Source organism: Dermacentor variabilis, chromosome 7 (assembly GCF_050947875.1).
Source record: "Dermacentor variabilis isolate Ectoservices chromosome 7, ASM5094787v1, whole genome shotgun sequence".
In the NCBI taxonomy this organism is placed as follows: domain Eukaryota; kingdom Metazoa; phylum Arthropoda; class Arachnida; order Ixodida; family Ixodidae; genus Dermacentor; species Dermacentor variabilis.
Window position 1 is genome coordinate 148,135,491 of NC_134574.1, and position 13,802 is coordinate 148,149,292.

General features: G+C 45.8%; 1 protein-coding gene across 4 annotated transcripts in view; it reads left to right on the forward strand.

Annotated features, from left to right (window-relative positions):
* The window catches only part of kst (spectrin beta chain, non-erythrocytic 5 kst), a 223,525-nt gene that overhangs the window by 130,364 nt on the left and 79,359 nt on the right, over positions 1–13,802 (forward strand). For all 4 annotated transcript variants that reach the window (XM_075699633.1, XM_075699636.1, XM_075699634.1 and 1 more), the window contains exons 11-16: positions 1,637–1,775; positions 2,569–2,777; positions 4,239–4,416; positions 5,394–5,594; positions 6,306–6,521; positions 9,974–10,171. In XM_075699633.1, coding sequence (XP_075555748.1) covers positions 1,637–1,775; positions 2,569–2,777; positions 4,239–4,416; positions 5,394–5,594; positions 6,306–6,521; positions 9,974–10,171 — 1,141 coding nt within the window. The remainder of the gene's footprint in view (positions 1–1,636; positions 1,776–2,568; positions 2,778–4,238; positions 4,417–5,393; positions 5,595–6,305; positions 6,522–9,973; positions 10,172–13,802) is intronic.

Below are 13,802 nucleotides of genomic sequence, written 5' to 3' on the forward strand. Positions count from 1 at the left end.
TCAGCTTTGCAGTTATGAATGGCGGTATGGTGTTAAATTGTGGAATTTTGCAATATTGTGAAATTTGCCATCTTGTCAGCTCCGATTGGCCCAGTGGGCTGCTACAGCCTCTCTCATTGGCCAGAAATACCGGCACTGCAGAATTCGACAATACGGTGGAATTTGACAATGTCTGGACCAGATCCCTTGCTCATGAAATCTTTTGCGTGTACCTTTTTCTTTAATTTACATGCAGTTAACCCTTAACCTTCCACATAGGAGCTAAACATGCCCACACATTTTGCACACTGGCCAACATGGACAAACCGGGCTAGTTCGCACTAAAGAAATACAAATTTGTCTTAGCAAGGACACTCTGAGGGTGTCCACGCACCTAGTTCTGTTTCTCGGTCACAAATGAAACTGAAAAAAATTAGAAATTTCACCGCAAGCATGTTTAAAGTTGGCAACAAGAAAAATGTCGTCGTCATCGGGTGGCACGTGTGGTGGTTGGAGCATTCCGCAAAGAAACTGCAGATAGTGGGCTGTGACAATTCTTCAGCATCTGAAATAAAAGGACAGTGATATTGGCGGAATTTCTTGATTTGAGCTCCCAATCCTCCAATGAAGAAGACATCTCACTAGACAGACATAGGATGCAAGTTGATGTAAACAATCCCTCACCTTTGCCTCCATGTTTTCGATTTATTGCTGTGCCCAGCCTGAATGTGGCTTTACTCACTCTCAAGGAATACGAAAGTTGTGTTTGGGAAATTCACATTCATTATGTTATTGGTGCTGCTGGAAATAAAAAACTTCAAGCAGTGCATTGAAGGCAACCTTCTTTAGCATTAAATTTTTTTATGTATTGTCTTCATTAAATTACATTGTTATAAATGTATTTCCACCATTTGTTTAATGTGCAAATTCTATCAAGCATGTTAAAGATCTGTATCTTGGGACATATCTTTTTAGAATTATCTTTGGAGGAAAAGGTTTAAAAAGAGCTTGCTTGTCATTGAAGACAGGATTTTGTTTTCAAGCTGTCGAATGTAATGTTGCTATTGTTTTTTGAAAATACTTCGTAGGAGCCTCAGAAGTTCTTCAAAACCTGTAATTCATAATTTTGTTTTTCTTTTTCTTATAAGAACTGCTACAAGCCCTGTGTGGTTGCAATTCCTTCAAAGCTTTCCAGTACGGTTCCCCTCACAGCTTGGGTGTGGCCCTCGAACAATAATATGAATCACTCTTTCTGCGATGAGCTCTCTTGTGCAAGTTCTGTGGATCAGAGTACAATATTGTACATTGACCTGAAGCCTTCTGGAATTGTGATGCAATAACTGTGCAAAGAAGTGAGGTTACTTTGCTACCAACATGATTGACTGAGGCTTCCTTTGATGCAATTCTTGGAGATAGTAGTGAAACCTGGCAAACAAGTGTATAAATGTAGAGCTGGAGGACGGGAGCAGTCTTAAATGTTTTTTCAAGGCAAAGTTTATTTGCAGGAAGTTCTGTGCTGAATTCTCCGATGTAGTTACAGATAATTTTTTTAATATCTGCGGCTGCATACAGCATTACAATGTAAGAGCTTAATCGTCGCTTTTGCAATTGCTGTACAACAAGAAGTAACGCATGCTTCTTTATTCTTTTTCTTCAGGGAGAAAGAAATCATGGGACGATGGCACTTGCTGTTGGACCTTCTCAACAAGCACCGTGTGACACTGAACAACGTCAGCATGCTCATGAGCATGCTTCGAGAGGCGGACACTCTTCACAGCGAGATAAAGGAGGTTGAGGTAGGCATGGACCCTTCCACTAGGCGGCGGTGCATCTTTGGAATTGAGCCCTTCTGGATTCCTGTTGCCGTCATTCGACCTCAAACTTGATGCAGAGTTAGTCCCACAGTATCGGGCGTACTCTGCGTGCGGCTTGGGTGAAAGGCAAGCTCCGCTTCTAGCCACACTCAGTCTCTCCGTGACGCATCCCCGACCCGTAGCGCAGGGTCGGGTATGCGCACTTACAACGGGCTTAGGAGAGTAAGGCAAAATGACGGCTTACATTCAAATTTTATATGCTAAACGTGATAAAGTAATCACTGAGCACTTGTAGAAGAGGCATCCACACCGCAAAGAGTTGTAGTGAAAGGTGTCTCACCTCTTGTCACACGGGGTCAGTTGAGTAGTGATCTCGCTTGCAAGAGGGTCAGGTAGTCCAGGTTGGTTGCGGCCGGGGAGAGTGTGTCTTTCCTTTCCTTCCATGAGCGAGCCATCCTATTTATAGAGGGACAGGTGCCTTTTTTTCCTTTCTCGCAAGACTCACGGAATGATGTGTTAAAATGTTGCATAGATGACGGGGAAATTGGGAGAACAGGCAAAGGCACACCTTTCCCATGCCTCTCCGCTGTTGCGGTTCACGGTGTGCTGTCGCATGCCATTGCGATACGCTATGGAAAATGGGTGCATGTGCTGCCCACAGGACTTTGTCCAGAGTTAATCCAGAGCCCTCGCACTAACGGCACCTCTTATAGCTGCATGCTTGTGGTCTCCTTGCAAAATCAAACCTCGCGAATCGACCAATCTTGTGGAACAGGGGAGCTTCCTGTCGGACGAGTACGGCTGCCACCTGCTGGCGGTGGAGGACCTGCTCCAGAAGCATGCCCTGGACGAGCTGAACCTGGCGTCCCAAGGGGAGGCCATCCGCAGACTCACCCAGCAGTCCACGCCTCTGCTAAAGCAGGGACACAAGGAAGGGCCCGTGCTGCAGCGAAAGCTGGATGACCTCAACGCTGACTATGCCACGTAAGTGTCCGTAAGGCCGGGACTCCGTAAAAATATGGGATGCTCGGAACATACATGACAAGCTCTCAAAAGCAGCCTTGACAACTTAGCGGCATGGTTTGTCCTGTGGCTTGGGTGCAGTCAGTAGTGTTGTTCGCTACTTTGGGTTTTGAGGACGTGCTGGCAATGCATCAAAACAAAGACTTGTAATTGCCTGCTGATCTCAGTGGATGGTTAGTATACGGTCATGCAGGCGGAGTCTGAAATGTTGAACGGTGAACTCTAAGGCGTCTGAAATATTGGTCATCCTTATACGTTATGTCGATGGGCTGACTGACAGCGCCATGAGGTTGTCTGAATAATTGAGTGTGTTCGAATTGTTGGTCGGCATAAGCAGACTGTAGGAAACAACCAAGGTGGCCCTTCTTATCCATTTGTTATCGTCATTTGGATTGAAGCTTCTGTTGTCATTTGAATGCAGGTCTCATTGATGGCATAGCCTTCTAGCCTTTCTTATGCCCAGGATTCCGCAGTTAATCAGTGGCACTGTTTGTTTGTGGTATGCCCAAGGTGAAGTTAGCCTTAAGCAATGCTTGGGCTTCTCTGACGGGTTTTAGAATTATGTAGTTGTGCTTTTAGTAGGCTAACGAATTGACGCTCCGTTGAACCTGAGGCACAGGGACGCTACACAATGCCTTGATCGAGCATCATTCTATGGGAAAATGATACAGGAGGGGAGAGTCGCTTCACTGGGAGATTATGGGATATCAATAGCAGTGGTCAGTAGGGAATGCTAGAAGTCACTAGAAGCCAGCGAGAACCGTGGGAATCTTGCAGATTAACGAATAAAATAATAAAAAGCATTAGTTATCCATAGAGAGGTACGAGGAACAGAAATAGGGGAGAGAACAGGGGCAATATGGTCGTCTGCTGGTGAGTATGAGGCTGCCAGTTCGATTCTTGGCCATGTCAGTTACATGTCAATTGATGAGGAGCGCACAAATCTTCAGACACCTCAGTTTGGTTGCACATTCAGGAATCGCATATGGTAAAAATCAAATCTAAAGCCTAAGCTGCCTGAACTGTTTGCTTTGGTTCGTGGCTTCATATATCAACAATTCTGCAAAGCATTGAAGCACTTTCTTATCCTTTCTGTTGTGACAGCATAGCAATGGTGAAAAAGCCAGAAGCACTAGCTGAAAGGCTGAATTGGAAGAATCCTATTTTACTGGGCCAACTTGAGCCCAGGAAAGCAAAGAAGGACTTGAGTGCTCGGTTGTGGTGAGCGCGGTCAGCAGTCGTGCAAACACACGGTGTGGTTCCGTGCTCGCTATTTATGTACATAACGCACATCACTGTGTACTTTCTAAAGCAGTTGTCAGAGCAGTTAGCGGATGTGCTACTTCCTCGCAACATTATTTCAACGGAACAAAAGTAATGCTCACTCTATTTTCTTGCGACCACTCTCTTCCTGTCATGCAGGCTCGGCAAACTGGCCAAGCGGCGTCGACGGCAGCTCGACGAGTGGAGGGCTTACTTCCAGTTCGTGCAGGACCACGAGGAAGAAGAGGCCTGGATCCGCGAGAAGCAGCGCATCTGCAAGGCCGTGGTCGCTGGCAAAGACCTGCTGGCCCTGGTCTCGCTCCAACAGAAACACAAGGTTTGGACCGTCTGTTCCACGTTTTGGTGCGGTGTCATCGCATTCAAGGGTGGCATCTCGTGACAAGAATGCATGCCACGTAGTTCAGTAGTTCTAGAAGCGTTCTGGTTCGTGCGCACGCCTTTTTTTTTTTCTTTTTTTGTTTATTGAAGTACCCTAAAGGCCTATGTGGGCATTACATAGGGGTATTACAATAAACTAGCGATAGATGCAGTATATGCATTTAAACAGATAATGCATGCTAAAATAAGAAGAAAACAAGGATGACTAGGATGCGTCTGGTTCATTTCCCACCAACGTGATGCAAGCGAAGTTTGCTTTCACTGTGAAAAAGGTTCAGTGTCGTTTTTTGAAACATCTGTTGCTTCTAAAGGTCAACTGCAATTGAACCTCACTTTGGCTGTATTGGCTATAAATGAGTAGTGTATGCTATTAAAGCAATCTTGACGAAGCTGCAAGGAAGGTACTTGTCAGAATTTTCTGTTACCAGCCCTTGAATAGCAACTGAACAGACGGTGCTTGCACCTGGGGGTAAGCTGATGTGATGTTTATCCCAGACTATGACCTCTGAGGTCTTTAGAATGCTGAACATGCCACACTGTCTCGGAGATCATGCCTAGCTACCTTGCGGGTTCTCAACATTTGAAGTTCTGCATCATTTCCACTGAGCGATAATGGTGACCTTCACTGTAAAAATTTTTCAATGGTTGTTTTTTAGTTTCAGTGTCAAGAATGTCTGTTTTTGCAAGCTTTTCGTGATGCATCCACTCATATGTCAAACAAAAGATTTTTCTCTATACCTACACTATATATGAGACTAGGCTTTCTACAGCCCGGAATTTGTTAGCAGTTGGCCTGTGACGACAGCCGCCGAATTGTGCAGTGTTATGTTGCAGCGATGAGACAAACGGCAATGCAATAAGTCACTGTTGTCCGAGTTGGAAACGTCCATTGAAAGGGAAACGCAATCATTGCAGGCACTGGAAGCTGAAATCGGAGGCCACGACGGCCACATCCAGCGTCTGATCCTGGCTGGCGAGAAGCTTGTCGAGGGTCGCCACAGCCAGAGTGCAGACGTGAAGCAGCGTCTGCAAGCCCTCCACGAGCGCTGGGCCGAGCTGGCTGACTTGGCGGCTGTGAAGAGGAAGCGTCTGGAAGATGCCTACGAGGCCTTCCAGGTTTGTTGTGCAAGGCTGCTAGCTTTCCCCAGTGTTTGTGGGAAGCATAGCGTTTGAAGTAGCCTCGGCATTTTTGGTCGCCGTGCCAAAATTCAGCAGCAGAGTATCACATAGGCAAATTTCAGCCTCTGGAAAACGACCATGAACACGTTTTCATCTACGGAAATTAAGTGGTTAGGTTTAGCTGCTTATTTAAGCTACACTAACTTCCAATAATAATAAATATATAGGAAAAGCAGCGGGCTGGGATTAACAACACTCCCTATTTGTAAGTGCTGTTTGTCGTTGCCTGTCGATACCTTAATTTAATGAAAACACTGATGTAACAAATTATTGAATATAAAAGTGCAAGTTAAAATGTTTCTCGCTGATATCAGTATGCAGCAAATATATGCTTAGAACAAATAATTGGGTATAACGAAAGTATTTTTGTGTCAAATGCGACTTTGTTAAAAACTGTATCTCCAGCATCCAGACTCCCTGGGGTCTAATCTTACGAATAGTTCCTGCTCAGAAACATTTGTCTTAATACTGGCCTGGAACACTGAAATATGGCTGCATTAAAACTACTTGAACTTTCTTCTAAGAATACATTGTCGACGCTTTCTAGGCAAGACGTACAAGACTGCCTGTCCAACTGCAGCACGTTACTCATCTTACGCTTGTCCTCGAACTGGTTTGCCGACGTATGTCCCGTGTCTTTGCTCACAGTACCACGCTGATGCCAACGAAGCCGAGTCATGGGTGCGCGAGAAGCTGGCGCTCGTGTCGAGCAAGGACTACGGCAAGGACGAGCCGAGCGCCCAGGCGCTCCTTCAGCGCCACAGCTGCTTGGAAAGCGAGATGAACGCCTACGGCACTGACATTCGGCGACTTCGAGACCAGGCCGATCGCATGGTGCGCTCCGGCGTGGACTCCCTGGCCATCGTGAGTAGCCTCTCTCTTCCGAGCACGAAGCCACGAAACAGTCAAATCTCGTCAGATCAGTATGGCTAATTATTGTGAATTGCAGTAAAGTCAAACGACCTGACTGGCAATTTATATTTCAAATTATTATTATTAATATTTTTTGCCTACTTGCATTCAGCATGTATGCTTAAATGAATATCGGATATTAAAAAAGAAAAACGAAAGAAATTCATGAGCCGTTCCACTCTGTGAAGATGGTTGACCACCGAAGCTGTTTAGCACATGACACAGTGGGGACATAGAATTTCAAACAAAGGTACGAACATATTTACCGTCCTGATTGTTGGTCGTCATGATGATAGGTATGCACACACATTCTCGTATCACGTCTGTTATTAAATGCACCCGTCACGCAAGACAATGAATGACTAATACCCCCTTAAGCAATGGTTCATACCGCCGTGACAGTGACAAGAACTTTATTGGAGTGTCCTGAGGAACTTGATTGGGGGGAACCGAAGGCTCCCCGATCAAGTTGGTGGCTCCGCCCACGAAGGTACAGGGAGATGGTGACTCTCCACGACGTGGCGGGCCCTCTGGACGGCCTGTAGTTGGTTCGTGAAATCCAAGCTCTTCAGCAAGGCGTCCCACTTGGACTTGTATCGAAGGTCGGAGCCCGTGTTGTACGGGCACAGCCAGAGCATGTAGTCGAAATAGCAGCATGTGTGACCGCATTTGGAGCACGACTGCGGGAAGTTGGGGTTTATCCAACTAAGAGCTGTGGGGGTGAGGTATGATCTGGTCTGTAATAGCCTGAAAGTAACGGCCTGAGCCCTGTTCAGTTTCGGGCTGGGGGGAGGGAATTGCCTCCTGCTGTGTCTGTAATGCTAATTTCGTGATAGGTGGTAAGAGGATCTTTGAAGGGGCAATCGTGTGGGAGAGCCGGACCGTTAGCTCAGGCACGGTTCGTGAATTCACGTGACAGGCAGTTGGCCCACTCGTTAGGGTTGCAACCCACTTGGTTAGTTATATTGTTCACGTGGGCCGAGAACCACGCTATGGTATGACCTCCAGTTTCTTCGCCCGTAGTAATATGAAAAGATCTGTTGACAATGCCAGCTGCGTGTTTAGAAACTAGAGCGGACGAGAAAGCCCTGACCCCCGTGCGTGAGTCGGAGAAAACGGTTGTCGGGCATTTTGCGGCTTGAAGAGTCAAGGCTATCGCGGATACCTCCACCTCGTTCACGTGTTTAGTGTAAATTGACGCTGCACTGATAAGTGTTCCGCGCACGTCAACAACCGAGATTGCAAACCTGTCTTCGCTGCCATATTTGGCGGCGGCGGCGAAGAATGCATCTGCCGCCTTAAGGATCAATTCGTTGAAGGATGGTTCTAGCCCGCACTCTTCTGCGACCTTCGTTATATATTGGGTAGATGTTCCTCGGTACGGGCTCAAGCTTTATACCTTCCCGGGCTAATTTAGACAGGGGGTGTCTGTTGAGCGGTGCCTGTATAGGGAGTATACCAGCTTCATCAAGAACCTTAGTTCCCGGCTTAGTTGACAAAAGCCTGGAGACCTAAATAAAAGAAATTTAACGCTGCCTCCCCTTATGACGACAGAAGAGACATGAAATTCAACGCTGGAATGATGAGCGGCAACGGAACCAGCTCTGGATGACGACAACGATGCTCTAGCCATTGCTGATGATGATAGTTGCTGATTATGATGACGATAGTTTCCTCTTGGCAATGAATGGCTCGTACCCCCTTAAGTACATATATAATGTACATATTTGACATATTGCTACTTGTTGCTGGGCTAGTTGTTTCATACTTCTTGTGGTGAAAAATATGCAAAAACATAAAGAAACGATTGGACAGGAAAAAGTTTTTCCTTTGTGGTTGTTTTCTTTATGTGTTCTCATGGTTGTTTTTCTTTCACAGAAAACTACATACAGTAAAGCTTCACAATAAAGTTGAAGAGGGAGCCAAAATTACTTCGTTATATTTATTACTTTGTCATATCCATTATTGCATGTACTGCAATATGGATCTCTATGGGGATTTCAAAAGGAATTTCACTTGCTTTGTTATATCCATTATTTCGTTACGAGTTCTGACTATACAGTAGAACCTCGTTGATACAGTCCCGTTTCTTACTATTTCCTGGCGCCAGCGTTTGGGGTGGAGAACACAAAAAATGACCCCATACAATTTCGCTTCTTTTTTTACTGGTTGATACGTTCCGGGAAATCACAATCTCTTAGCACGAACGTTCAGTACATTGCCCAACTGGGGTCGTACGGTACGTTTTCCAGTCGCTAGATCCCAGATAAAGAAAAAATGCACGAAGCGTGCATGATCGAAAACAGTTGCGCCCTCCGCAGCAGCTTCCTTGCAGTGCTCACTCGCCCATGTCACTTGAAAACACTGGCGCTCGCTCGGTTTCCTGTTCCGGTAATGGCAAATCTCTTCGCGGTTTGCCGTACGCCGCATTCACTGCTAACGCCGCCAAGCCTATTGCGATAGCCATCTTTCAGCTGTCTGTGTCACAGCGTGCGTGGCGAAGTGCTGTTGGAAGCGTACTGCACGGTTTTAACAGGCAATAACCTAAACGTGCCACTGTTCCCTGCTGCAGGCGTTACGAAGTGAGCGTCATGTTTTGCTGTCGCAGCATCGTATTCTCGCGTCACCCGGCAGCAAAGTTTCGTTTCAGTTTCCCATTGCCGTCTTAAAACACTATCACAACAGAAAAACGACAATGTGCGTCCCGGGCCGCTCGTGCCTCCCCGACTCGACGCGCATCAGCATCTTGTGCCACAACGATTCGCGCCAAATGAGCACATCAAAATTTACCGCCAAAATGCCCCGCTGGAAGAACCTGCTAACCCAGGCCGAATTACTCACCGTGGTGGCACAGTGGGTTTAACATTGCGCTGCTAAGCCCGAGGGCATGGGATTGAATCTCGTCCATGACAGCCGCATTTCGATGGGGGCGAAATGCGAAAACGCCCATGTGTTTGCATTGGGTGCACGTTAGGGAACCCCGGGTGGTCAAAATTAATCCAGAGACCTTCCCCCTACAGCGTGCCTCATAATCGTAACATGGTTTTGGCGTGTAAAACCACAGAAGTAAATTAAGTTAACCCAGGCCGAATTCGAGGTGTGCAAATGTAAGCTTGCCAAACAACTGCAAAAGCGACAGCCGTCTTGTGCCGCAACAATTTTGCGCGCGCTTCGCAATACGTAAATGTCAACTACATATGAGTCTGCGATTCTTTTAGTTAGTTTGGATCGTGCATTTTCCCATTTAGTATGTTTCTCCCACAATTTGTTTTAAACATATGAACAAGGTTCTACTGTGTTTGAGCCTTTTTGTGTACTTTCAATGTTACCTAACTAACATTATGTTTTTGACCTGAAACGGGTTCTACGAATTAGTTTTTTTTTTTTTCTGTGCTTCCTTGCAGTACTTGGACGCGTTGAATGAAGATGCGGAACCGTCCGATGACTGGACAGAAGAGTTGCAGCTGGTTCCCGTCGAGGAGTGGGTTGACGAGGTCGTCGAGAAGGAGGCGATGCAGACGGTGGTGGAGGAACGTAAGGTTCCGCAAGTGAAGGCCCTCTACCCGTTTTCGGGACAGAACATGAACGTCCAGAAGGGGGAGGTAGGGATTTTGCTTGTCTCCTTGTTGCAGTGGTTTGCGATGCGCACAGGCTGCATGTTTGTAAACAAGGGATGGGGGGGGGTATGGCAATGCATGATGCAGACGAAAAGAGCAGACGATGCACTTATCTCTTCGCTATCTGTTGCTTTGGATAGCAGCCTTTTGCGAACTAAGTTTGGATAACCTAACCATGCACAATAAGCTTGGTTTACCAGCAGGTTCACGTGAGCAAGCAGAGCTCATTGAGTGGTTTTACTGTGCGAGAAGTTAAGGGGGATGCAGCTTTCTTATTGCGAAAGATGCCCCCCCCCCCCAAATTTTTTTTTGAATCGAATCTTCAGTTTCTGTAACTATCTTGGTATCTGTCTCCGAAATATCTTCACTGAAAACCATGTGGAATTGCTCTAGAAGATACAATTGTTGTGTTAGCCAAGCTGGCAAAATATTGTGTTGAAATAACGAAAAAAAAAGAAAGCTTCGTGTTTTTTTTTTTTTCAAGCCACAATATCTCCGAAATGGCGCAACCGAGCGCCACCATCTTGGTCCGTCAGAAAGTGCATGTCTCTGTCTTCAAATTTGCCACTTTGGCTATCTCCTCCACACAGAAACAAGTGCACAAAAAGCAAATGATTCAAGGTTGTTCCAAAGTTTCTGATTGACCGCACCCCCCACGATTCAAGCGCGTTTTGCCATTGGACCGGCATTCGCTTTGTTGGAGCGTCGTCTGCTCTTTGCACCTCGCAAGCTGTCAGCTGTCTCGACCACTGTGATCTCAATGAGTATCGAAACGGGTGCAAAGTGGACATCGCAGAAGCATGGCCAATGCCTCCATTTCTGGACGTCTCAGGCCTGGGCATTCTGGGCATCAGCGATGCGCACTTTGTGACCAAGAACTGCATGACCAAGCACATTGCACACGCAGTCCTCAGACCTGTGGCTAAGTCTTCCAAGGCTCGGCGATCAAGAACATCGGGCGCAGACTCCCCAGACCCGTGGCTAGGCATTTCGCACGTCAGTGTCTCAGACTCGGCAATAAAGCACATTGTGCGTGGACTCCTCAGACCTGCAGCTTAGCATTCTGCACATCAGCACCTCGGGCTCTGTGATCATGCACATCGCGCACCAAAGTTGGGTTCTTATTTAGTTAATCTTTGTTTCTTGGTCACATTCCTTGAGCTACAGTGCTGGTCAGAACATTCCTGCCTTTTTGGCTTGATTATTTCAATTCGTTTACGCCCAAAGTGTGTGGCTGATGTGATGGTGACAAGAAAAATGAAAAGTGCAAATTTTCATTCATTAAGAAATAGGGGGCAGGGCAAAATAATGTCACATTTGGCTATGTTCACAATATTAAAAAAAACCTACCACTGCATTTTGTAAGCTCTCCAGGCGCTCGCGATGTTCAATGGAGGAAGAGTTAGTAAAATACAACATTATCAAAATATGGTAGCTGGTGCAAACACTATGCTACAAAAGCAATGCGTAAGCCTCTGCATAAGTGTTGGCTTGCAAGGCATGCATGTTTCAGCTGCGTTGCTGCTCGTGTATCAGTGCTTTTCTGAATTGCAGCTCCTTGGCCATTGTCTTGAGAAAAAAAAGAAAAAAGAAAAATTTCGAAATGGTGCTGAAAGCATTCGTCCAGTCGTTGCTCCAAAAAGACGAAAATGCATCACTGAATGCAACAGAGGAATTATGTGAGTGGCACTAAGGCGTAAGCCTGTCTGCGTTACTGGAGGCAGCTGTCAATTAGGCAGCATGCAAATAGTACAATTCTGGGACCCGCTGGTGCTTTCGTGGGATATTGTGCAACATTGGGTCTGCAACCTGGCCAACGCACTCTTCACAGGGCAGGCGAAAAGAGGGTGTCGTGGAAAAAAAAAAAAGGCAAGCAAAGCACTTCAGACTAAAGGCAAAGCGCTCCATAAGCCCCACATTTGATAGGACTTCAGTGGCTACAACCCTAGTGCCTTTTGATATAGTAAAATGAAAGGTGTAACCTTGAAAGCCATTTTTCTCAAGGCTGTTTTTCTTGCCTCCTGCTCAGCTTGTCCCGCTGATTTCTTTGCGACTGCTAGGTCTATTTCAATTCCATTTGACGTTCAGGGTGTGGCATTCTTGCTTTTCCCTAGTGTGATATTTTTTTCTGAATTAATGATTCAGCTAGTTCTTCACATTCTAGATGCCTGTTGTACCTCTTAAAAGATGAAAACTATAAATTATGTTGTAAATAAAAAAAATCTAAGAATGTGACACCCTCACCTATTCATTTTGGAATGCACAGTGCTTTGAACAAGTCTTCTATTGCATTCTACAAGTCATTCAGGCCTAGGACAAGCCCAAAAGGAGAAAACATTTGTAGATTAGAAAGTTATGAAGACGCAACTGAAAATTTTATGGTAGCATCAAAGAAACATTTATTTATTTATTTATGACCAGTAACTCTGCCACTTTTCATCAAAATGCATGAAGAAATAAGGAAGTCTATTTCAGATGCCACGTTCCTCCTTAAGAAAGCTCGAAACCAGATTTAAACCAGAGATGTATTGCGCTACGTACGTTCACGTGCTGTCCCTATCGTTTGTCAGTGTAACACCAAGCGCAATATAATCATGAACGGCCACCAACTAGCCCCGTTGATTGCTTTACTAAATTCCAGATTTACTGCATCTGCGATTTCCATTATGGTGATGATGATGGCCACTGTCATAGTCAAATCATCATCAGGTCATCTGTTTATTCTTAACTTCGCTCTCCCATTTGGATGATAAAGAAAAAAGAAGAAACAGAACCTTACTCGCTAGGATTTGAGCTCGCACCGCTACAGCAATGTATAGCACTTGGGAACTGGACGTGCTAACTTCTGCACTATCACCTAGCATTTGACACTTGTTAAAAAAAGTAAAGAGACTCTGAAAGGGGTGGCTTGTGCAGGTACTTCGGCGGCAACAACAGGCAATGCATTTTAATGTAGTTGCAACAGAGTGGCCTGTATAACTGAAAGATTTCAAATGTTCCAGCCAAACTCGTATCTTTCACGTGTATTGTAAACGCCTCTACAACGAAGATCGCTACAGAGAACTTGCCCGTGCAGTGAGAAAGCTTAGGCGTCCGCAGCAATTTATTTGTTTCTTTACAACGAAACGCATGTGGTGGTGCCGTCGCTGCTCTTTGCAACGGCCATAGAGCTGCTCTGGCCAGCATAGGAAGTGCCGGTCAGCACTGCAATAAAAAACCACACAATAAAGTTCGGGTCCGGACTCCGCAGTAGCTATGGTAGCTACTGTGTAGCTGTGGTAGCTACTATGTAGCTGTGGTAGCTACTATGTAGCTATGGTAGCCACACAGTAGTTATGACCAGAGAGACAGGTATGGTGGTTGGTGTTGGCTATGAACTGGCCACTGGTGATGTGGTCATGGTCAAAAAGCAGAGCAGGAGTACAATACTTTTCCACAAAATCAGAAACAAGTTTGACGCTCGTATGTGTGTGTGTATAAAGGTGAACTGTGTTGGCCTTTTCAAATCTGGAATTCGTTCTGGCAGTATTTTGCATAAAAGGAGAGACACATCTCGACATTGGAACTAAGCTGAATAGCAAGGCTTTTGCTCGCTGTAACTGTCCTGAATGAACGC